Source organism: Sturnira hondurensis, unplaced genomic scaffold (assembly GCF_014824575.4).
Source record: "Sturnira hondurensis isolate 20B ecotype Veracruz unplaced genomic scaffold, ASM1482457v3 Scaffold0022908, whole genome shotgun sequence".
NCBI lineage: Eukaryota > Metazoa > Chordata > Mammalia > Chiroptera > Phyllostomidae > Sturnira > Sturnira hondurensis.
In genome coordinates this window covers 4,848,979-4,875,211 of record NW_028095539.1, presented here as the reverse complement: position 1 = coordinate 4,875,211, position 26,233 = coordinate 4,848,979, and the positions used below count along the sequence as shown (strand labels likewise).

Below are 26,233 nucleotides of genomic sequence, written 5' to 3'. Positions count from 1 at the left end.
TGCGGTTTCAAAGCCCCTTCCCGTTGTACAGCTAGAGTCCAGACAGTGAGATTCCAACACACTCGTGTGGCCTGCTGTTTCTCAAGAACGAGGGTTCTGGGGGCTGGCACAAGACAGACACTCAAAAGGTGGGAAGTCTAAGGTAAACACATCTTCACCTTAGAGTAAAGATGATGCCTGCCGGTCCAGCATTAAATAGAGATTCACTAAGAGTGACACTCCCGCTCGGCGAGCGACCCAGGCACTGGGCACTTTGTGTGCACATGCCCAGCAATGTGTCACAACAAACCGCTAGGACAGGAGCTGTTGCTACACCGTCTGACAGACGAGAACATGAGCTCTGGTGGAGCCAGACCTACTTGGTCCTGAGGACCAGCATGGCACTGTCCCGCCGGTCCTGCCACAGGGCGTGCAGAAAGGCGATGGCCGCACGGTGCAGCAGGGGTGGGCACCAGTAGCGATCCTGCTGCTGGGAGTCAATGAGATCCAGCACCACGTGGAGACAGCTCCACTCACCAAGGCTGAATTCCTGCAGGAGGGACAGGTGAGAGTTCAGGGCCACAGCCACTACCAGTAACTGCACCCGCAAAGCCTAGCACCCGCCTCCCAGGGAGCAGTTTCCCAGCTTCATCCCAGGGGCACGCTCACCTTGGAGCCATCACTGCCATCCTTCACCTCAAGATTCAGAAATAGTTCAATGAGGCCTGGCTGCGTCTCTACTGCAACGGTGAGGAATTCCAGGATCATGACTTTGATGCGCATGTCCTCAATCCTGCTCTGCAACCGGGTCAGGAAGGCATCGCGAATGGCAGCCGCGTCATTGCCCAAGCAGGCATACACTGACATTGGGGCCACCTGGTGAGACCGGGACACAGGCTCAGAGCTCTATTTCTAGAAAAACAGGCTTCTGCAGATGGGAGCCAGAAAACTGACAGACAGAAAATGGCCAGAAAGGGAAACATCGAGACATACAACTCTGGGTCAAAAGGGACATCACCGCAAACTACAGCACAAGATGACCAACAACTCACAGGAGAAGCAGTAATTAAGTGAAAAGATGCACAACCTCTCTCATGGTTAAATAATGCAAAGAAAAAATGAGGTAATACTGATTTACCTACTAGATTAGCAAAGATTAAGAAACCGATGAAGCCATGTAGCAAGGATACAAGACTCAGTGTTAGGAGTATGCACTGTTACACTCCTTTTTGGAGGGTAATTTAGAAATGTCTAATAAAAATTTAAATGTTCACAGACAACTAATTTTTAGGAACTGTCAACAAAAGTTCACAGAGTTCTTTAGATAATAATGCTTACTGCAGCACTGTTCATAACAATGAAAGATAGAAACTAGCCCAAATAAATTAGGATGCATCCACCCCATGGCATGCCAGGCGGGTATTAGGGAGAATGCAGTAGCTCCAAATGTGCCCACGTGGGAAAACTGCAAGACCGGTGTCAGGTGAAGGAAGACAGTCACGAAACAGTGTGTGCAGTGGAACTCCACTGCTGAAGGGAGAAAAGGCACACACCTACCCCCTTTACTACATAAGCACAGACAGAGACAAATCTGAGGCAGTGTGTACCAACCTGTCCATAGGCAATCTATAGCAAGGGGCCAGAGGTACCTTAATTTTCTATTACATTTATCTGTATCATTTACATAAATATTTCTAAATGAGTATGTAAGACTTGTAATCAGAATGAAAGTACCCTCATAAAACACAATTTGTGTGTGTGTGTGTGTGTGGCTATGCCACTTTAAAAGTCAGACAAGTCTAAGTTAGCCACTTCTCTCGGGAGAAGGCAAGAGTGGTGAAAGCACAAAGTCAGTTTTCTAGGCTTTGGTTGGTTGAGCAGGATCCTACCGTGGCCAGGCGTTTCAGCAGCTGGATGGCCAGACGTGGCAAGGCAGGGTCATGTTTGTGGTAAATGTATTTGGCAAGAACAGCAATGAGGTTGTTCCCATGGGCACCTGAAGAAGCACAGAAAACAGTTTAGACACCAAGTGTGCCTAATGCAAGCTCTTAAGAGAGGGTGCTGTTCAAAAAGGGTCATGTATGCCCTGACTGGTCTGGCCCAGTCGGCTGGGCTTCATCCCACAAAGCGAAAGGTTGCCAGTTCAATTCCTGGTCAGGGCACATGCCTGAGTCACTGGTTTGGTCCCAGGTTGGGGCATGTATGAGAGGCAACCGATCGATATTTCTCTCTCACATCGATGTTTCTCTCCCTTTTTCTCCATCCCTTCCCCTCTCTCTAAAAATAAATAACTAAAAATCTTTTTTAAAAAAAAAGTCTCATATACGAGGGAATTTACTCTCAAGCACTTGGAGGGCAGAGTGAATCCAAGTGGCCCTCTCATTCTCTGCTTTCAGGAGCGAAGTGGACTGGCAGGACTTGGGGAGAAGCAGCTCAATGCAATTTATTAATAGCAGAAAGAAATACATTTTCAAGAAAACAGGTAGTCATTTATCAAATAAGTTAGAAAAAGCTATCACACCAAAGCACTGCTCTGAAATGCAAAAAACTTAGTTCCGAACCGACAGAGCTAGAACGGGTCTGAGACATTATCCGAATAGGTCCTTGAGAATGAGGGGACTGGGTACCAAAGAGATCAAATGATTAGTTTAAGGTGGAAGAGCAGTAACAGTCGAAACTTAAATAGGAATTTCTCTCTGTGTTCTACAGATTGTAATTTAATCTTCATTATAATCTTACAAGGTAGATACCACTACTACCCCCTTTTTACAGATGAGAAACCTGAGGCAGAGATGTTTAGTAATGTGCCCAAGGTCACACAGCTGGCTGGAGCCACAATCGGAACCACAGTAGTCTGACTCTGAACATGTGTTCTAATTAGTCTGTCATCAGTAGGAGGCAGAAATGAAATAGGATCCAGTCCTCCTGTTTCTAAGTCCAGAATGGGAGTTGGTGATCATTCCCAAATTTCAAGGAGTTACGCAGAACTGTTGACCTCTAAAAACATGGACTGCCTAAGGAACGCACATATGGGCAGTTGCTAATTGGAAGAGAAATACATACCATGCTGTGTGAGAGCCTGTTCCAAGGGAGACACCACATTAGAAGGAGGTTTCAGCCGAATAACATTGTTGGTCACGGAGAATGCCAGTTTCACTGTCTTGATCAGCAGCTGGCCCTGCCCCTGGCCCTCTGCCCCATCACTAGGGTATCAAATAGAAACCAAAGTTGATTCAGACAACATGACTTCATTCACAACATAGGTGCTCTCATGAATTAGATTCCAACCATACCAACCATAATCCCAGAGTTCAACAGCTTCTGTTAGAGGCCCCAGTCCAAACTAGGAGAGAGGAGGGGCCACCTACTCCCTTTGCTATGTACCAGTCTACACAGCACCACCAGGTTCTATCAAGGCTGTGTCCAAGGAGGAACAAGGTTGTCTTTAAAGAGCTACTGCACGCTAATTTAAACTGCAATTCTTAGAACATGCAGGCACAGTAAGAATAAATGGGGAAAGCGGGGAGGAAGCCCTACCTGCGTGGCTGAGCAGCCATCACCATGTCGATGGTGTCCACGCCGATGCCCATGATATTGATAACAGTCTGTCCTGCTTCTGTATAGGCCAGGCTACAGATGCAGAGAGACTGCAGGCTGGGGGTGTTGCTGGAACACAGGCACATTCTGAGTTACTAGGGAACCGCCAAGCTTATTACTAGAAGGAAAAGCAATCGTCCAAATCTAACCAACTGGGCGTCAGTGATACAGATCAACTCTTGGCCAGATGAAGGCACTCTGGTCATTGCCTCTAAAGAGACTTCATCTTAAAGATCGCCCTGAGAAACAATCTAAACATCCAACAGTTAATAGATATGTTTGCTAAAATAAGTGATGATTAAGTCATACAATGGAATGCACAGAACCATTAAAACAAGACAGATCTACATGGAGTGTCATGGAAATAAAGTTACAGAGGAGTTAGCACAAGCAGAGAAAGAATACACACTAATAGTGATCGCTGGAAAACAGGTTTATGAAGGGCATTTTGCCCTACATACTTTCCAATAAATATGTGTAACTTTTGGAAAGATCATACAAGTGGGGTGTTAGTACACAAGTATCTCATTGGGAACCACCTCTCATTCCCACTTTGTTTGCTCTTCTCTCTATAGGGAACCTATCCGCATGGCATGGCGAATGTAGCCCAGCCTGATTCGGAAAACCAACGGGGAGCGAGTTGGCACACAGGACCGAGCCCACAGATTAGTTTTCCCATGAGGATTCAGTCCTGCATTGTACCTAGGCTGCTTTGAGGCTTGCTTTTCACTAAAACTCCCTCACTCTGAATTGAGGCAGCAAATGTTTACTGCACATCTTTGAAGTAACTTCCTAAATTCTGTGCTAAACCTCCCAAGTATGGTGTGTAACCAGTTCAACCACCTTTCCCCTTGCATTTGCAAATACCCTTTTCCTTTGAAGTAATTAGCAACATTCTTTCCTTTTTTATCTGTAAAAGGTAACCACCTAGCCTTGGCTGGTGTAGCTCAGTGAATTGAGCGCGGGCCTGCGAACCACACCATCGCAGTTCGATTCCCAGTCAGGGCACATGACTGGGTTGCAGGCCAGTTCCCAGCAGGGGACTCACGAGAGGCAACCATACGTTGATATTTCTCTCCTTCTCTCCTTCCCTTCCTCTCTAAAGATAAATAAATAAAATCTTAAAAAAAAAAAAAGGTAACCACCTAAAGCAAACCTGTGCCTAGTAAATGAGGACCATGTAACATACCCAGAAAAGCAATAAAAGCTTGTCCAGGCAGGCATCAGGGCCCTTTCTCGCTTAGAGAGTGGCCATGGAATCCCTTTTTCTCCACAGGACTTCTGTAGTCCATGCAAATTTGTTTGTCACAGCCACAACACACGGACCTGGCAGGCCAGAGTCTGCATCATCTCTCCCCACAGGAAGAAAAGGTAAAGTAGTCCAGTGAAGCAAATTAGAACCTCAAGAGATGGCTCTGGGCTCAACCTGGAAGGATGAGACGGCTCTGCTCAGCAGAAGCCTGTGCTCCCCTTGGTGAGCAGTGGCATTCAGGAGCACCAAGCTCTAGCAATCCCCCCTCATACCTGCTGTGCAGGTCTGTCTCATGGCACAGGTTCAGTATCGCGTGAATCAGCTCCAGGATCAGACAACCTGGACTCCGGAAAGACAGAGGAATGATGTGGCCTTGGATGATGGCTATTACCCCAAAAGGGAAGGAAAGATCTCCAGGGACCCAGAAACTCCCCAGACCTTCCCTGCCCATACCTTCCTTACCAATTTGTTCTCTTACACCGTGGGAGTTATAGCGCCACTTGTGGTAGCTGGGAAGCATCTCCTTTAGCACAAACATGATGCAGGGCACCAGCCCTTGGCTCTGTGTACTACCAAGCTGTCCCTACAAGAAACCATAGTGTGAGGGCTTATGCCACAGTTGAAAGTCACTTAGTTATTAGAGATTTAACTTCCAAACCACAGGTCCAAAGAAAATCTCAGCAAACCTCTTCAGTGAAAAACAGAAACAGAAACAGAAACATCAGAGCATTACAGTTCTATGAGTCCAAGTTGTAGGGTTCTATAAAGGACTAAAAGACAATGGGACACCATTGCAAAAGGCACCTACAAGAAGGAGAGAGATAAAGGCTAAAGCTGGTCAGAAAGGAGATACCTTAAACCTTAGGGTATGGGACCGTTGATAATGGAGAATACCCGGTTTAGTGTCACCACCCCGTGCCATGCCACCCCACTGCTGGAGTACCAGGAAGGAGATGTGATACTCAAAATTCTGTCCTAATGTTACTTGCTAACATCAGCTTCCTTACTTTAAAAATAGGAATTCTGCCCTTGCTGGTGTGGCTCAGTGGATTGAGCACTGATTGGCCTGTGAACCAAGGGATCACTGGTTCGATTCGCAGTCGGGGCACATGACTGGGGTGCAGGCCAGGTCCCCAGTAGGAGGTATATGAGATGCAATATGAATCAACCAATGAATGCATGAATGGATGGAAGAGCAAATCAATGTCTCTTTCTCTCTCCCTCTAAAATCAATAAACAAAAATTTTAAAAAATAAATAAAAATGGGGATCCTTTTTTTATAATAAACACCTATACCTACATCCCTATCTCTATAAAGGGCTGTTGCTCTCTTCTGGAGCATTCACTGACTACTTAATTCCTGCAGGCAGGACGCGTGCCAAGTGCTTTCCACGTATGGCCTCTCACAACTCCGAGTTGGAGATCACTGATCACTCCTGCTTCAGAGGCTGAGAAATTCTATACTTGCCCAAGGTCACGCAGCTAGTAAGCAGTCAACCTGAAATATAAACCTGACTCGTTCTGACTCTGAAATCCATGCTGTAGCAGTACTTTTTTAAAAAAATTTTAATTTATACTTAGAGAGAGAGGAAGGGAAGGAGAGAAACATCAAGGTGGGGTTGCCTCTCATGTGTCCCCTACTGGGAACTTGGCCTGCAACCCAGGCATGCATCCTGACTGGGAATTGAACCAGCGACACTTTGGTTCACAGCCTGCGCTCAATCCACTGAGCTACACCAGCCAGGGCTATAGCAGTATTTTTCAAACAGAGTTTTCATCCATTAGTACAGCAAGTTTCAGCCATTTTCATCTCGTGGCACCAATAAACTTATTACTAAAATTCTGCAACACACCAAAAAATGTATTTTATGCTGATATGACAGAAAATATGTATAATTTTTACTCATTCACACTGGACAACTATTGCTGTGTTGGCTGCTGTCATTTTTTAAAAATTTAAAAATCTAAGGCAAAACGCCCCTGACAAAATAGTCGGATATTGCACGTTTTAAAAATTTTTGTGGCACATGAGTTGAAAATCACCGCACTAGTGGATTTTAAGATCAGCTTCTTAGAAAATGCCAAAGTGAATCAATCTTGTGTATTAGAGTAGTGTCACATTGTGAAACTTTGCTTTAGGAATACACACACACACACACACACACACACACACACGGATATACTGGAACGTGACATAAAATGCATGTGTTGTCTTAGGCTAGAGTCAAACTCTCGTGACAGTCAGCATAGCGCAGACTGCCTCTGAGTTCTACATACATTAACAGAGAGAAAGCACCTACTACAGAGTCTGGCACACAGTAAATACGCAGTTCACACCAACTACAAAGGGCGGGGGACCAAAAACCCCTGCAATTTATATACGAAAAATTGTGTATTTATTCTTACATCTTTAAACTTTAGTCACCTTCAAAGTACTATATTTTGCTGTGTATAATGAGCATTTTTTGCCTAAATTATTGAGGGAAAAATAATGAGGCACATTATACACAGGCAGTAACAATTCCATATCTACATGAATGTTTTTAATTTATGCTTATGCATTAAAAGTGTAACTCTAGTACTGGCTGGTGTGTCTCAGTGGATTGAGCGCCAGCCTGCAAACCAAAGGGTCACTGGTTTGATTCCCAGTCAGGGCACATGCCTGGGTTGTGGGCCAGGTCCCCAGTAGGGGATGCACGAGAGGCAAGCACATGATGATGTTTTTCTCCCTCTTTCCTTCCCTTCCCCTCTAAAGATAAATAAATAAAATCTTTAAAAAAGTGTAACGTGGACTTCCGCCAAGATGGAGGCATAGGTGGAAACACTGTGCTGTGCCTTCTCCCACAACCAAGTTTGAACACAACAAAGATTTGGAAAAACAAAGACACAACCAAAGGACAGAAAATTGAATTATACAGAAGTCCGACTACGTCTAACCGTTCAACGGGGACGGTAAGAGGGGCGGAGCCAGCAGCAAGCAGGGTCGGGCAGGACAGGGCCCCCGACCCAGGCGCACAGGCAGACAGGAACCAGTTGGGGTGCGGGGCAGACCGCGGGCGCATATTCGCGCACAGTGAGACAGACCACGCAGGCCCCAGGGGGCGAGGGCTGACGGACTCGCGTGCAGTGGAACGAAACGCGTGGGCCCAGTGACGGCAGCAACTGTGGCACCGGTGAGGGCCGTGGCGGCAGGCGGCAGACAGGACGCCATAGTCCCTCTTTGACCCCGCCCCCACATACAGCGTCACAACCCAGCGACTTAGTTGCCCTGTTCTAGTGAACACTTTAGGGCTCTGATCCTGCTATGGAACAGGCACGAACAACCCGAAAGATGGCGTAAGAAGAACTCAAAGTCCCAGAGCCAATAACTCTAAGCGACCAAGAAATTGCCAGCCTCTCAGAAGCACAATTCAGGACACTATCAGGATGCTCACAGAACTGGTAGATTATAGTCACAAATTAGAGGAACAAAGTCACAAATTAGAGGAACATATGAAGGCTAAACTAATTGAAATGAAGGGAGATGCACAGGAAACCAATAGTGATGGAAAGGAAACTGGGACTCAAATCAATGGAATGGACCAGAAGGAAGAACAAAACATCCCACCAGAAAGGAATGAAGAAATGAGAATTCAAAAAAATGAGGAGAGGCTTAGGAACCTCCAGGACATCTTTAAACGTTCCAACATCCGGATTATAGGGGTACCAGAAGGGGGAAAGAAACAGCCACGAGTGGAAAACTTATTTGAACAAATAATAAAGGAGAACTTCCCCAGTCTGGCAAAGGAAATAGACTTCCAGGAAATCCAGGAAGCTCAGAGAGTCCCAAAGAAGTTGGACCCAAGAAGGAACACACCAAGGCACATCATAATTACATTAGCCAAGACCAAAATGAAGGAGAGAATCCTAGAAGCAGCAAGGGATAAGGGGACAGTCACCTACAAAGGAGTACCCATCAGACTGTCAGCGGATTTCTCAAAAGAGACCTTACAGGCAAGAAGGGGCTGGAAAGAAGTATTCCAAGTCATGAAATCCAAAGACCTACAGCCAAGATTGCTTTATCCAGCAAAACTTTCATTTAGAATGGAAGGACAGATAAAGTGCTTCTCAGATAAGGTCAAGTTCAAGGAGTTCATCATCACCAAGCCCTTATTATATGAAATGCTAACGGGACTTATATAAGAAAAAGAAGATGAAAAATATGAACAGTGAAAGGACAGCAAACACACAGTTATTAACAACCACACCTAAAACAAAAGCAAACCAAGAGGACAGCTAGATCAGGAGTGGAACCATAGAAATGAAGAACACATGGAGGGTTAGAAACAGGGGGGTGGGAGGGGGAGAAGGGGGGAGAAGGCACAGAAAATAGCATAGAGGGTAGGTAGAAAATAGATAGGGGAGAGGGCGAGAATAGTGGGGGAAATATAGAATCCAAAAAACTTGAGACACGTGGTTATAAACTAAGGGGGGGAGAAGGGTGGGGGAGGGAGGGTGCAGGTGGAGGGGAATGAAGGGGGGAATAAAACAACTGTAATGGTATAATCAATAAAATATATTTTTTAAAAAAAAGTGTAACGTTAGGCCCTGGCTGGTGTAGCTCGGTGGATTGAGCACAAGCCTGTAAACCAGAGGATCGCGGTTCGATTCCCAGTCAGGGCACGTGCCTGGGTTGCAGGCCAGTTCCCAGTAGGGGACACATGAGAAGCAACCATCCATTGATATTTCTCTCCCTCTCTCCTTTCCTTCCCCTCTAAAGATAAATAAATAAAATCTTTAAAAAAATTTTTAAAAGTGTAACTTTAGAAAATGTTGGTGGGCATTATACACAGCAAAATATGGTACTCTCCGTCTGATGTATTACACCTATCCAGCTGCTTTTTCCACTGCTAGAAATAGTTTTTGAACTTATCAATTTTGACGCCTTTTAGTACTTCTGCCATTTTTTGTTTCATCTCTTCCATACCAACAAAACATTTCCCTTTGAGTACTTTTTTCACCCAAGGAAACAAAAAAAGTCAATTAGGGCGAGATCGAATGAATAGGGAGGGTGTAGCATAGAGGTCATGCCGTTTTTCATCAAAAACTGCTGGAGAGTCAGTGTGGTGTGGGCAGGTGCACTCATATATAACCCATCATGAAATGGGCAAATGCATTGAAAGTCTTCAAAAAAAATTCACTGAAGCTCAACACAGCCTCTCACAACAACGCCAGTTGGTACACTACTACGGATGGGTTCCTATGAAAGTCACCTAGCAGGGGAAGCCTGTACTACAAGGGGTCCACCCTCCAGAAGATAATTCTGGTATTTTGGAGGTCCCCCCTTGTTCTATCACCATAATTCCAGGACAGTCATTCTGTCCGTTGACAAGATGACAACAGGAGTAGGCGCAGGCAATCTATTCCACATGTTTCCATCTGACCGGAATTTACCTTGACCAGAGTGGTGATCAACCGCAGAAAGGCAATAGTGACCCCGTACTCGCCCTGGGGCTGCTCACAATTCATCAAGAGGGTTCCATACCCTCCAGCATTCATTCCCTCCGCACTGGGGAAAGAGACGGGGAGAGACAGAGGCAGAGGGAAAAAGTGATGGGGTGATCTCATGGTTGCAAGAAACTAACCACTGAACATTCTTATTGTTAGATGGCTTAGGTACAAAGTGGGAAAAGTTTGCAAAGGAATTAATTAAATTTACACAATTTTATACCCAGGGTAAACATTAAGAACATGTTTTACTGGTACTGGGTTGGCCAAAAAACTCATTTGTTTTTTTTCTGTAAGATGGCTCTAGTAGCATTTACTTGTCTTTAACTTCATTTGAAACAATTTTGTTAGATTGTATAGTGACAGCTGTTATATCAGCATGCATTTAAAAAAGGTCAAAATTGGTGAATTTTTGTGTAGCCATTTTAACATCGAAGATGGAAGAAAATATGGAACATCTGCAGCACATTATGCTTTATTATTTTAAGAAAGACAAAAACACATAAAAAAGATTTGTGCAGTGCATGGAGAAGGTGCTATGACTGATCCAACAGGTCAAAGTGGTTTGCAAAGTTTTGTGCTAGAGATTTCTCAATGAATAATGCTCTAGTCAGGTAAACCAGTTGAACTTTAGATAGTGATCAAATCGAGATATTGAGAATAATCAACATTGTACCACACAGGAGATAGCTGACATTTTCAAAATATCCAAACCAATAAAGTTATTAGTGAAAATGAAAACTGTGTCTTTTATTTTAGAGAGAAAACCATACAAACTTTTTGGCCAACCCAATACATAACCTCAAGAGGTTTAAAGTGAAAAATCAAATAAACATCAAGGAAACATCATTGTCTTATGAGCAAGAGAGAGAGCAAGGAGAGAATGCTCCGGTAGCAAGATGGGTCGTGCGTTAATAACTGGTCTATCAGGAGCGCTGGAGTGGGCACACAACAAGGAAAAGAATAGAATGACTCCAGCTTAAGAAAAGGAAGCCAAGTCTCTGGATCCTGACACCTCTGGCTTCTCTAGGGGGAAAAGTTAATCTAATCAAGCACAGAGGCGGTTCTTTAAAACGAACAAAGCTGAAATGTCCACAGTGCTCCCAGGGCATAGAAATACTCTGCCCTGTCCAACACCTGGCTCACCTAATCATCTGACTCATGTTGGAGACCTGGTGGGCGACGAATGGTAAAAAGCCTGTGTGACGAAGATCAGTCCAGACCTGAGAAGGAAGAAGAGTCAAATGTCCCTGTGTCCTCAGGTATACACCAAGTGCAACATTTTGCGGCTGCTCTAAAGACTTGGTATCTCACCTTTGCTGGGTTCCGGGCAGCCAAAACAGTCAAGCAATTGACACAAGAAGCAATGACATCCACAGGGGGGGAGATCACTGTCGTTAACCTGGGTGGAGAACAGTGCACTATACTCAGTAAAATGAATAATGCAACTTGCTCCATTACAAATATTTTCCAGTTCTCTCTTCACAAGTCCCTCCTCTTATCAGGGAACAGTTATTACACCAGGGTTTCCCACAGATGAACGTATGTGGATTTGAATGCCATGGGTGTGTGACCAGACACTCACCGCTGCAGCAGCATGTAGATGCGAGACGTGATGGGCAGGAGACAGTCTGCTATCGACAGATCTGTACTGATGACCTTATGGACCAGATCAATGATGGGTTTGACCCGCTGGCAGTGCTGAATCACATCTAGGGGGAAAGGAAGCCTGTGACCTCATGGAAAACAATTCCTTTAAGATCACTGAATAGTCCCTGAGACCTGGATAAACAAATTACACTAATCATAACCTGGATGCTTCTGAATTTTATTTTGAAATTCTCTGTCTATTCTCCAAATCCTCTAAGAATGTCCATTTTTCTTCCCCACAGTGATGTCTCCCAAAGCTGCCCTCACCTGCAGTGGAAACGACATGAAGCAGCATTTCAATCTCACAGGTGAAGAGGGTCCAGCTGCTGTACGAGTATTCCCAGCGCACCAGGTAAGCCCTATCGTCCAGCATCACTTGGCCCACAGTGCCTTGAGGTATGCGAAGATTGGTCTGGCCCCCTAAGGAACGGAGGAAGAGAAATCAGTCTAATATCTGAGGACACAACAGGGAGGGTGACTCCTATACCAGACACCAATATTTAATCACACAGAGATGTGTGACACCTCTTCCTAGTATGTAACATTGCTACAACCTTTTCCATTAAAAAGCAAAAAACAAAAAACTCCAAGCCCTGACCAGTGTGACTCAGTTTGTTGGGCGTCACTCTGCAAAGTGAAAGGTTACCAGTCCAATTCCTGATCAGGGTTTGGAGTTGCAGGTTTGCAGGTTTAGTCCCCAGTTGTGGGGGGTGGGGGGTATGAGAGAGGGAACCCACTGATGTTTCTCTTCTTCTTTCTCCCTCCTTTTCCCCCCTCTCTAAAAATAAATAAAATCTTCTTTTAAAAATCCAGTAACAAAAACAAGCCTTTCTTTTCATTTGGGGAAGGGAGTCCATCCACGTGCCTGAAAACAGCCAAGTGCAGAGAATGATACCCTTCCCACTGACATGGTGACTATGGGTCACTGGGAAGTCGCTGGTGGTGCTGGGGTTAGAGAACAAGGCTGCTCCTTCTGTACTTTGTTCCATGAGCACCTGGACTACACGTAGGCTTACAGGTTTTAACTGGTCACTGTTACATACTGCCAGTATGAAAATAAATTGCTACAACTTTTTTCTACCAGTTGACACTATTCTAACTTTTAAATTATTTTCAAAATTGTAGCAAAACATACATCACACAAAATTTACCATTGTAACCATTTTAGGTGCACGGTCCGGTGGCATCAAGCACATTCCCATTGTGCCCAACCGTCACCACCATCTACCTCCAGAACTTCTCATTTTGCAAAGCCGAAATTGTCCCCATTACCTAGTAATGCCCCATTCCTCCACCCTCGGCCCCCGTCACCCACCACTCTACTCTGTCTCAATAAATGTGACTACTGTAAGTAGCTCATATGAATGGAATCATACCATATTTGTCCTTTTGTGACGTATTCACTTAGCATGTCTTCTAGACTCACCCATGTTATAGTGTGTGTCAGAATTCCCTTCCTTTCTAAGGCTGAATAATATTCCACTACACACTCACGCGTGCACACACATCTTTTGTTTACTCATTTCATATGTTGGTGGACATGTACTTAAGACTTTTATCACGTGTACCCTTTTACACAACAATTCACTCTGGGGATTCCATGTACCACAAATAAAAGCACCAGTGCATAAAGGTATGTGTACCAAACGTAGGACTGTTTGCAGGGGCAAGAAACAGACACAGCCTCTATGTCCTTTAGCCAGAAAAAGATAAAAAATAACCGAACATCAAGAATAATCATGTAGTTACTAAAAAGAACGAGTCAGACCCATCTGTCCTAAGAGCAGCTTCTGATGAGTTTGTGAAAGTAAGTAGAAACATGTAAATGGACACATAATAAACATTCAACACCGATTCTCTTAAGGAGACAGGTGTGGAGAAAGAGAAACTTTTTGTAATGTACCTCTGCACTGTTTCCCTTATTACACTGAAATGAATTATCTTTTTTCAATAAAGCAATCTAATGATGTAAAACAGTGAGAAACTGATTAATAATTTATCAACAAATCGACAAGAACAGCAGAGAGAAGAGAACTGCTTTAAAGGCTTGCATTAAAATAATTAAAACAGAAATGAGGTATAAAGAGATGAGGTCCAAATAGAAATCAGTGGAAAAGAGGCTACTGAACCAAGGTCTCCTTATTTATCTCACCAAGCGGGTAAAAGAGTTTGGGCGTCTGCCTCCGCCACAGAGTTCCATCTTCGTGGGAGATCACATCATGTGGCTTGTGCTTATAAAGCTCATTGTAGAAAGACATCTTATCCAAGAAGCTATACACCTGCCAACATGCAGAAAAAAACCCAGCCACACCTTTACCTTGGGGACGTGCTAAAGGTCCCCCCACCCGCCGCTCTGCTCTTCAGCCAGACTATGCATGTGCAGGCTCTCAAACTTCTCATGCGCCCACCTCTGTGACTCCTCTCAGAGCCACCTCTGTGCTCCTTGCCAAACCCTCACCGCTAACTCCCAACTCCAGCCCACCCCCCTCCACAGACAACTGCCTTTCCTGAACCGCATGGTCTTTACTATTCACATGGCATTGACTTACACTGCCTGGCCTCACTAGTTATTTATTTCTTATTTCTATTCTCCTCCAATTAGATATTAAGGAACTTTATATTTTGTCTTATTCTGACATTATCTACAGTAGATACTTAATGAAAACATTTGTATTTCATTTCATAGAACTGAGGCACTATCTTTAGCATTTTCATTAAACAAACTTCAGACTAACTCTTATCATGGCTGTGGGATTTCAATATGGAAAGCCAAAAGGAACGCTAAAACTATCTCCCACTCTCTTTAGACATCCGGCGGAACCACCTACCTTTTTGGCAGTAGACTTCCCTGACACGAGGGCTCGTAGCAGTTGCAGGAGCGGGGAGAGGAGATGGGGAAACATTCCACATACACTATCCAGAACGATCCCCAGACCAGAGGTTGGCTCCTATCGTGGAAGAGGAGAAATCACTGACACTCACTGTGTCTACAAATTAACATGTCTCCAAACTGTCTGGCCATCATGAGAAAATCTAAAATTAACCCTTTCCTTTAGGCAGACTACCTAATAATTTAAGACTACCTTTTTCCACTGAAAAAGGCTACTGATAAACCATTTGATTAGGACACATAAAAAGACTGCTTACTGCTCCCTGTGGGTTGGGACCTCTTCTGGCCTTCCTCTCTACAGGAAGACCGCCTTGTCCACCTTGCATGATGTGTTTTCACTGGAGTAAAGAGCACCCAACCGGTTAAAATGTACTCTGACATCTCATTGGGATTACAACCTCCAATAGTCATAACTGTCAAGAGTTATAGCAATGGGAGCATTTGAGATCTTGTTCCTCGGCATATGTCTTAATTTACCTCAAATAAACTCACAAAAGTTCTAAAAAAAAAAAAAAAGAGTTACAGCAATACTGCTGCCTGAAATGCCCAATGTGAAAAAAGACTTAGCAGGCAGAACAGATAACACACTGGTTATCACGGTGGGCTACGGAATCAGGTCAGACGGAACTGGACCCCAGGCCTGGCTATCTATGTGGGTAAATATAGTCACTTCACATTGCTCAGCATCACCTTTCCTTATATGCAAACTGGTGAAGATAAGACTATCTATTTTACAGATTTTCTGTAAAGATTAAATAAAAAATGGACATAAAATGCTTAGCACAAGACCTTTCACAAAGTAAGTGCTTGATAAATACTTTTGCTAGAGCCCTCCGGCATACTCACCGTTCCCCAGAATAACTCTGGGAGAGAAGGGTCTGCCAGGACTTCACATGCTGTGTCGATCACATCCTGTCGAGGGAGGGGGAAACAATGGCTTACTTCCCTTAGCTGAACCATCCTTTTTTTTTTTTTAACCTTATTCTGTTGAAATAAAAACACCGATAATACCTCATACAGTATGTCAGAAAGAATGCTGGGTTTAAAAAATAATAATACAGTCCATCTAGGATATGTGTTCTATATGTTGTATGATGTCAGGCAAATTAAACTCTCTGATTTCAAATTCTTTACCTGTAAAATTATGACAATATTATTTGCTTCACAGTATTATTGTAAGTATGAAATGCAAAAATGTGCAGGGAAGTGAACCATAAATTTTCAAATGCCATGTAAGTGGACCTATTACGAGGATCAGCTAAACTGTTATAGATGACAAGAATAATGCCTCTTAAACTTTTTAATCCTCAGTGTCTAGTCTAGAACTAAGCACACACTGGCAATCTAATAAAGTCCTACAAAATAATTTTTAAAAAAATCCAAATACTAGAACTTCTGAAACCCCAGCATGTTAATGCCAGTCCTCCAGGGGTACAGCGGGGTCCAGGTGTGGCAAAGGATGCAAAACGTGGTCTAAGCCTCTAGTCTTTCAATTAACACCAATCCTTTTCTCTACAATGACAAAAAATTTCCATCAGTTTCATCAATTCCTCAATTTCCAAAACAAGTTCCTAATTATTAAAAATGAATACAATGATTTACTTATAAGAAACTCCTTAAACACCATTTCTGACTGAAAGAAACCAGGGCTTCTTGGGGAGATGGCAGATTCCAGACATGGAGCAAGAGTCATATACGATAACCCTGGAATAGCGTCCTATCAGAAAGCAACAGAGCTACCAAAATATGCGAGGGCAGTGTTACACGGATTCCGAAACTCATCTAAATAAGCTCTTAAGGACCAAAGAGGGGGCAATCTGAGCATAAGAATAATTGATAAGTGCAATGGATTAAATTAAAACAAAGCTAATGGGTTTAAATCATGAGTTCACAATGATATGTCAAAAATTTTAAATCCTTACTAGCCACTTTGGAGAATAATAGGGAAAACTGAGAAATAGAGGATAAGAAACAGAGTATCGAATAGTTAATGAGAACAAATTTCCTTTTTTAAATTTGAGGTATAATTGCCATACATTATATTAGTTTCAGATGTACACAATGATTTGCCATTTGTGTACATTATGAAACAAATTTCTTTTTTTACAGCAGTGTTTTGACCACCGAACATAAGAGGAAAGACAGACCATCGCCACTCTGTAACTTCCAAGGAATTAATGTATCTAGACGACAATGTGACTTGTGGCCTCCATGGTGGACAGGATGGTAAAGACTAAAAGAAACTTGACAGACCTACTAACCAGTAATGTATAGACCTCACTTATTTAGTCCCTGATCCAAAGAAATAAACTTACAACAAATTTACAACATTCATAACTAAAAATCTGAATCTTGATTTGATGTATAAAGATACTGTTTTTAAGATATAACAATGATAGCCCTGGCTGGTTTAGCTCAGTGCATTGAGCACGGGCCTACAGACCAAATAACCGCAGTTCCATTCCCAGTCAGGGCACATGCCTGGGTTGCAGGCCAGGTCCCAGCAGGGGACCCACGAGAAGCAACCATACATTGATATTTCTCTCTCTCTCTCTCTCCTTCCCTTCCCCTCTAAAAATAAATAAATAAAATCTTTAAAAAATACATTAAAAAAAGATATAACAATGATTATGAAGTCTTACTAAAATATGCACACATGAGATGAAATAATAGCTGGAATTTGATTCAAAATAATCAAAGAGAGGGAGGCCCTGGCTGGTGTAGCTCAGTGGATTGAGCACGGGCCTGTGAACCACAAAATGATCAATGAGGGGATGGGGCAAAAATGTGTAAGATCAACTCTGACTGTAGTGATGAGATCATGAAGATTCATTACATAATTTTTAAAAAGATTTTATTTATTTATTTTTAGACAGAAGGGAAGAGATGGAGAGAGGGAAAGAAACATCACTGTGTAGTTGCCTCTTGTGTGGCCCCCACTGGGGACCTGGCCTGCAACCCAGGCATGTGCCCTGACTGGGAATCAAACTTGCAACCCTTTGGTTTGCAGGGTTGATTCACTGAGCTACACCAGCCAGGGCTTCATTATATAATTTTGTCTACTTTGATATAAGTTTGAAATATTTCATTTAAAAAAAATACTACAAAAAAATTTACTAGCACTCACAGATTTTAGGATAGATGCACTACAGAATAAAAAAATGAGGTTACAAAATAGTATCTACGTTGTGATTACATTTCTAGAGAACTTAAATAATAATTTTGTATATATATGCAGAAAATATTTGGAAGGGAACCCATGAAAACATTAACAGATTATCTTGTGTGGTGCGATTATACTTTTTCTTTTTATCAGCACTTTCTGATTTTTGTGCCTTTAGTCTGTATCGCCTGTATAATACAAAGAATGAAAACAAACAGCAATAAACAAATTACACCTGAGGGGCACGGTGTGCGTTTATCAGCCCCACAGCAGTACCTTGGGTCTGACTGCAAAGCTGGGCCGTGTAGCTACCAGCCTCACAAAAGCCAGGCACTGACCTGCTGATTGCCCAGTGTGTGCAGCTCCAGCGAGGTCAGAGCGAAAGACAGGAGCCCGTAGACACACATGCACGCGGTGCTGGTGGTGCACTGTAACGGCAAAGGGGTCAGTGAACTATGCTGAACAGCACAACTCTTCCCCAGGTTCGGCATAACCCTATCACATTAACACAGTCACTGCATACATGGGAAGGGAATCAAAGGCTTCATAATTTAGTCTCAAGATCAGGAAGACAAAGGGAGAAGAAAAAGCAGGAACCAAAAATATTGCAAGATAAGAATAAAATCAAAAGGGGATCATTTTCAAAATGGCCCAAGTTTTAATGAGAAAAAACCCACACCCAGCCTACAGAAAGAAAAGAATCTCTACGTGCTAATATGAACTGTTCAGCTGCCTGAACTGTCACTGAGATAAATCAACCAGTGCCAACAAGTGGGGCCTGCGGGCTGAGGTTTCATATTAGCACGTCAAAACAAGCTGACTAAACGGTGCCCTTCAAATTAAGTGCTGATCACAAAACTCAAGAGAATTTCTAGTTCATCCTGTTACAGCTGAATGAGTAGGCACCCCCAAAAGATTTCTCTAGTCAGTATCACCAGAGCTATCTTCTAGGAGATATATATTGGCAAAGAGAAGACACAGATAGTGGGTACAAACTGTAGCCACCACTAAATGGCAATTATTGTTCCTGTGAGCAAATTTCATCTCCCTGAATTTCAATTTCCTAATGCTTTTTGCATTAGGAAGCAGGAGGATAAAAAACAGGGTGATAATCCATAGTGCAAAGCAGTGGTACAAGAATGAAGATAATATACAGAAGGTGCTGAGCGCAGTGTCTATAAAGGTCAGTGATAACTACTATCATCACCCACATCAAGATGAAAAGCATTACTATTATCATCATCATTCATTAATGAGTTTCTTCCCTGCTCTTTGTCCATTCTCATGCTCAAACACCAACAGCCTGAGCCTCACATCATTTCCTCCAATGGCCAGTGAGCGGAGCAGTCGGGTCAAGTACTGAAATACATTCAGCTGGATGGCTGTGCCACCAATTTTCCGGACAACACTGCTGGTCTCTTCTGGACTCAGGGTATGGCGGAGCAGAGCCCAGGCCAAAAGCACTGGGGCATGATGTGGAATGTCCCCCAAGGTCAACATCAAATGGTCCATATCCTAATGAGAAAAAGAAAACATCTGTGTCACTAAACAGAGAGGATCAGGACCCCTCCACAAGAACCTGCATCATGCTGCAAGTCTTCCAACTCGTCTGCCGTGGCCCCTCTCTCCCACTGTGGTATTTTATTCTTCCCAAACCCCCATCCACTTCACTAATAAACCCCTCAGTACTCTCCCCTTTATCCACACATTTTTTCTTTTAAGTAGTCTTAATCTAAGATTATAAAGTACACATTCCAATGGAGACTCCTTGGAAAATTTCCCCTGATCCTTGCACTTTCTCTGCTTTCTCATTTTCTTTTTTTTTTTTTTTTGAGACTTTCCCAGTAAAACCAGCACTGTACGGCTATATGCTTATTAGCATCTTTTTTTTTTAGATTTTATTTATTTATTTATCTTTAGAGGGGAAGGAGAGAGGGAGAGAAACATCAATGTATGGTTGCCTTTTGTGCATCCCCTGCTGGGAACTGGCCTGCAACCCAGGCATGTGCCCTGACTGGGAATCAAACCAAGATCCTCTAGTTTGCAGGCCTGTGCTCTATCCACTGAGCTATACCAGCCAGGGCTTTCTCCTCATTTTCTTTCTAATCATCCCATCTCAAAGTTCCTCCCCTTTCCTCTTCCTTCACAGGCTCCATAAATACATCCCCCAAAGTTCTGTCCCTGGGCCTCTTTTTGTCATTATATCCTCCCCCTGAGTGACTCGACTCACTCTCACGGATTCCACTACCACTTCTGTGCAGACAACCGACAAATCTGAGATTTCTCCCCAGGTCCAATGAACTTCATAACAATGTAGAACCTCAAATTCCACAACAAGGGAAATTTTACGCAGCAGTATAGTTGAGTGGCTAAAAACACATGACTAACTATGAAAGGTCTGAAAAAAGAAAAGAGGCTGCTTCCTGTTCACCTGACAAATAAGCCCGTCCTGGGCAAACTGGTGCAGTTCTCTCCTGTCATCCAACGCGCACTTGTGCAAGGACTCGATGTCCATGCCTTCCACCAGGATAAGGGCACTGAAGTAGCTGGAAAGAAAAACACTGTGATGGAGTCATGGGTGCTACGCTGGCCTCACTGGAAATAGGTGAAATGTAAGACACAATATCTGAAAAATTATCATTGAGTTATTTTACGTTCTTTTTCACGCTGAGTATTCTAAATCCTGTCTGTATTTTAAACTTCCAGCACATCCCGATTTGACCAGCTGTTATGTATTTTTTTATCCTCACTTGAGGATATGTTTATTGATTCTAAGGAGCGAGAAAGGGGGGAGATAGGGGAGGTGAGGGAGGAGAGGGGGGAGAGGGGAGAGACAGAGAGACAGACAGACAGACACTCTCATACATACCCAAACCAGGCAGGGATCAAACTCGCAACCTAGGTATGTAGCCTGACTGGTAATCTAACCCACGACAACCTTTTGGTATATGGGAGGATGCTCCAACCTAGCCACTCGGCCAGGGCTTGACCAGGGCTTGACCAGGGCTTGACCAGAGACAGTCACGTGTGGCTTGTGCCTACCAAAGCACAGATCAAGTCCTGAAGGTTTCTACAGCCACCAATTACTTCTGACACTGATTAACTGTCTCACTGCTTAAGTGTGCATCTTTGTCTACAGAGAGAACAGGACTCAAATGCAAATATATCCATTGCCATAAAATTCAAAGTCTATAAAATGATTTCAAAGACAGCAGGGAACGAATCTGTCTTATTTATCATAGTCTTAGTGACTGGACAGTGCCTGGCCTGCAACAGGTGCTCAACAAGTACTTTGTTGAATGAATGGAGAAACCTCTCAGATAAGAGTCAAGAACAGAAGAGAATGCAATACTTCTTTTGAAAGATGTCCTCGCAATCCCAGTCTTTATTCCCTGTGTGACCTGGAACTTGGTAGCACACCCATCTATTTCCTCCTGCACTGAGTGAAAAGTACGCCTCCCCGCACCCATTCATAGGACTGTAATATCAACATAACATAACACTGTATAAGTTCTATGACCTCAATTCATTCCACTGACTTACCCAATCCGATCCACAAAAGGATCCATGGTCTCATCCACCAGGTGCCTGTTGGTCTGCCTGCTACCAAATCCTTGCTCTTTAAACATCTTGGTTAATACCAACAGATCACTTGGTGCCATTTCAAAATATGCATAATAAAGGAAAATAATTTCTAGCAGCATAGACTGTTCCCGAAGGCACTGGACGAACCAGCGAGACACCTGGCGCTCAGTCTTCACAACCAATGAAGAAAAAATGGGAGAGAAACAAAATCAGATTTTAAAACATATTTAAAATTTTAAAGTTATTTTTACTAGGTAATACATGTGCAGTAGTCCACCTTACCCACAGAGAACGCATTCCAAGACTCTCAGTGGATGCCTAAAACCATGGATGGTACTGAACCCTATAAATACTACATTTTTCCCTTTGCATAATTAACCTTTGAGAAAATTTAATTGATGAATTAGGCACAGTAAGAGATTAACAATAACTGACACTAAAATAGAACAATTATAATATTACACATAATAAGAGCAATGTGAGCATGGTGTCATTCTAAAGTAAGGGCTCCTTCCACAAAGCACTGCGATACCGTGTTGGCTGCCTGGTAACAGGCCACCATGAGGCTGACTGGACGAGGATGATCCACTCTTTGGTGGGACAGAGCAGAACAGCTGGACATTGCGCATCACTCCACTAAGAATGGGGTGCAGTTTAAAACTCATGAATTGTTTATTTCTGGAATTCCCTTTCACATCTTTGGACCATGGTTGACCATGGGTAACTGATAGGTTACTATGGAGCTTTCAAATGGAATGAAAAATAAGGGAATTGTTAATACACTAAAGGGGAGAAAGCAAAACCACAGATAAGGGGAAGCTACTATATAAGAACAGGGTAAAAAAAGCTTTCCTCCCTACAATTCCTATTGGCCACCCAAATCTCTCCCCAGAGGCAGCCACCACCAGAGGTTTCTGTCTCTCCTTCCAGTAATATTCCATACCCTTAAATTCATTCATTCTAGTGTGTCTGTATGTCTATCTATTAATGTATGTATCCATCCATCCCTCAATCTCTAAGTCAAATAATGTATTATACAAACTATTCTGCACTCTATTTATTCGCTGAACAATGTATCTTACAGATGATTTGCTCCAACGGTATATTAACAATTCCCTTATTTTTCATTCCATTTTAGAGCTGCATAGTAATCTATCAACCTGTCCCTCCACTATTTTTAATGAATGTCGCACATTACTCCACTACATGGAAATGCCATAATTTATTTAACCAGCCCACTTGGAAGGTTACTAGCAATCTTTTACTATTAAAATCAATGGCCATGTGACTGACAGAACAACTACACAAAAATCAGCAAACACACAGGGGAGCTAAACAATCTTGACCTAATATTTACAGACCACCACATCTACTACTGTCAAATACACATTCTTTTCATGTGTACAAGGGAAATTCATGAAGACAGATCATGTGATGGGCCATACATCATTGGGTAGTAAATTCAAAACATGGCAATAATACAGATTATGTTCTTCAATCATAAAGAAATCAAAGTTTGATAATTAAACAACACAATTCTAAATAATACAAGGATCAAAGAAAGCTAAAACAGAAATTAGGAACTATTTTTAACTGAATGATAATGAAAACAAAACATCAAAATTTGTAGATGGAAGATGGAGGCACATAAACACAGCTCACCTCTTTGCACAATCACAGCAAAATTACAAATAAAATATAGAACCACCATCACTCAGAACTGTCAGAAAATCGAGTTGAATGAAAGTCTGACAACTACAAAATTAAAGAATCCACACCTATCCAGACTAGTACGAGAGGCACAGATGCGGAACAAGCTGGTCCCACATCCACGTGTGATGGAAAAAAGTTTGGAAGCACAAAGAGTCCCAAACAAGATGATGCAAAGAGGCCGACTCTAAGATACATCATAATGACAATGCCAAAGGTTAAAGATAAAGAAAGAATCTTAAAAGAAGCAAGAGAAAATAACTTAGTTACCTACAGGGGAATTCCCATGAGACTGTCAGCTGATTTCTCAAAAGAATGTAGGCTAGAAGGGATTGGCAAAAAATATTCAAAGTCATAAAAAGCAAAAAGCTAGAGCCAAGACTGCTCTACCCGGCAAAGCTATCATTTAGAATCAAAGGGCAGATAAAGAGCTTCCCAGACAAGAAAAAACTAAAGGAGTCCATCATCACCAAACCTTTATTATATGAAGTGTTAAAGGTTAAAGGGACTTATTAAGAAAAAGATCAAAACTATGACTAATAAAATGGCAATAAATACATACGTATCAACAACTGAACCTAAAAAACTGAGCAAACAAGAAGAACAGACAGAATCATGGATACGGAGAGCGTTTTGATGGTTGCCAGATGAGGGGAGGATGTGGGGGGTCAGTGAAGAGATGAGGTAATTAGGAAGTACAAACAGGCAGTTATAGAACAGCCATGGAAATGTAAAGTACAGTATAGGAAATGGAGTATTCAAAGAACCTACACACACATAAACAATAGTGTGGGGATTGCCTGAGGGAGTGTGGGGTACTAGGTAGAGGAGGAGAAGGGAGAAAATTGGTACAACTATAATAGCATAATCAATAAAATATAATATTACCCTGGCTGGCATAGCTCAGTGGATTGAGCACAGGCCTATGAACCAGAGGATCGTGGTTCAATTCCCAGTCAGGGCACATGCCTGGGTTGCAGGCCAGTTCCCTGAAGGCCAACTCCCAGCAGGGGACGCACGAAAGGCAACCATACATTGATGTTTCTCTCCCTCTCTCCTTCCCCTCTAAAGATAAATAAATAAATAAATAAATAAATAAATAAATAAAATTTTTAAAATTTGTGGACTGAACCTAAAAGTCATGCTTAATGCAATAGTTATAGTAATTTATTGAAAAAGATCTATAATCTATTATCTAAGCTTTTACAATAAAAAATGAGAAAAAGAACAAACTTAACTCCAAAGTGAATAAAGAGAAATAATGAAGAGACCAATGAAATATGAAATGAAAAACCAACAGAGAAAACTGGTGACAACATTACCATTATCAGAAATGAGTTAGGAGATACCACTACAGATCCTACAGACAGTAAAAGAATAACAAAGTATTAATAGCTTTATACAAGTAAATTTTTCTACTTAGATGAATTGTCCAATAAAATGAAAATGGACAATTTCCTTTAAAGACACAAATTACCAAAACTGACCCAAGAACAAACAGGAAACTTGAATAGCTATAATCAACTACAGAAAACTGAATCCAGAATTTAAAGCTTTCCCACAAAGAAAACTGTAGGCTAAGATGATTTCACTGTAACTTCTATCACACACACAGAACAAAATAATGCCAACACTATAGAAATTCAGAAAACAGAGAAGAATAAATACTGTCCAACTTATTTTTTAAGACCAATATTACCTTAATACTGAAACCAGAAAAAGACATTACAGGAAAACTACATACAAATATCCCCGATGAACATAGGCACAAAATTCCTTAACAAAATGTTAACAAGTCAAATCTAACAATGTGTAAAAAGCAAAATATATTATGGCTAAGTGCAGTTTATTGTGGGAATTCAAGATTGGTTTCACATCCCAAAACTCAATATATTTCACTGTATTAACAAAGTAAAAGAGAAAAACAATACAATAATTTCAAGAGATGCAAAAGAAAATGGACAGAATTTAACATTCATTCCTAACAAAAAGTAAAAACAGCAATCTAAGACTAGGAGTCTATTTCCTCATTTGATAAAGGACAACTATACAAATAATTCACAACAAGAACATAATGGTAAAAGACTGAATGCTTTCTACCTAAGATGAAGAACAAGGGAATGTCAGCACTCTTCCCACTTCTAGTCAGCTCTACTGGAGGTCCTCACCAGGTAATACCACAAGTAGAAGAATTAAAAGACACACAGATTTGTAAAGTCAAACTGTTCTTATTTACAGATGACATTATTATGTATATTAGAAAATCTTATCAGAATAAATGAATTTATCAAGGTCACAAGATATAAGATCAATATACAGAAATCAATTGGCATTTCTAAATACTAACAATGGATAACTGGAAAATAATTTTTTTAAAAATATATATTTACAGCCCTTTCCAGTGTGGGTCAGCGGGTTGGGCGTCTTCCTGCAACACAAGAGGTTGTCAGTTCAATTCCCCATCAGGGCACCTGCCTGGGTGGAGGACCAGGCCCCCAGCTGGCAGAACTCAAAAGGCAATGACTGACGTTTCTCTCACACACTGATGTTTCTCTTCCTCTCTTTCTCCCACCCTTCCCCTTTAAAAATAAGTGAAATCTTTAAAAATAATTTTACAATAGCATCAAAAAATAAGTATTTAAGGCTAAATTTAACAGAAGACATATACTGCTTGGATACTGAAAACAATAAAAACTTATTTAAGAAAATTAAAAAGACATACATACATGGAAAGACACACTAGAGGTTCATGGATTAGAAGACTTAATAACATTAGTAAGATGGCAATTCTTCCCATATGGATCTACAGAGTCAATAAAATTCTAACAAAAATTCTGGTGAGTATTTACTTATTTATGGAAAAAGCAAACCGATTCTAAAGTTGATATGAAGAAGCAAAGAACCTAGAATAACCAAAACT

General features: G+C 42.0%; 1 protein-coding gene across 4 annotated transcripts in view; it reads right to left on the bottom strand.

Moving 5' to 3' along the window:
- The window catches only part of NUP188 (nucleoporin 188), a 54,456-nt gene that overhangs the window by 9,891 nt on the left and 18,332 nt on the right, over nt 1–26,233 (bottom strand). For 3 of the 4 annotated variants that reach the window (XM_037036775.1, XM_037036777.1, XM_037036778.1), the window contains 19 exons: nt 21,562–21,773; nt 20,450–20,564; nt 19,333–19,533; nt 18,357–18,446; nt 15,702–15,767; nt 14,794–14,913; nt 14,118–14,244; nt 12,233–12,385; nt 11,901–12,027; nt 11,630–11,717; nt 11,462–11,538; nt 10,262–10,376; nt 5,291–5,411; nt 5,101–5,167; nt 3,517–3,645; nt 3,043–3,182; nt 1,869–1,975; nt 649–855; nt 360–529 (listed from right to left, as the gene is read on the bottom strand). In XM_037036775.1, coding sequence (XP_036892670.1) covers nt 360–529; nt 649–855; nt 1,869–1,975; nt 3,043–3,182; nt 3,517–3,645; nt 5,101–5,167; nt 5,291–5,411; nt 10,262–10,376; nt 11,462–11,538; nt 11,630–11,717; nt 11,901–12,027; nt 12,233–12,385; nt 14,118–14,244; nt 14,794–14,913; nt 15,702–15,767; nt 18,357–18,446; nt 19,333–19,533; nt 20,450–20,564; nt 21,562–21,773 — 2,432 coding nt within the window. The remainder of the gene's footprint in view (nt 1–359; nt 530–648; nt 856–1,868; nt 1,976–3,042; nt 3,183–3,516; nt 3,646–5,100; nt 5,168–5,290; nt 5,412–10,261; nt 10,377–11,461; nt 11,539–11,629; nt 11,718–11,900; nt 12,028–12,232; nt 12,386–14,117; nt 14,245–14,793; nt 14,914–15,701; nt 15,768–18,356; nt 18,447–19,332; nt 19,534–20,449; nt 20,565–21,561; nt 21,774–26,233) is intronic. The other variant, XM_037036776.1, reaches the window with a different exon arrangement.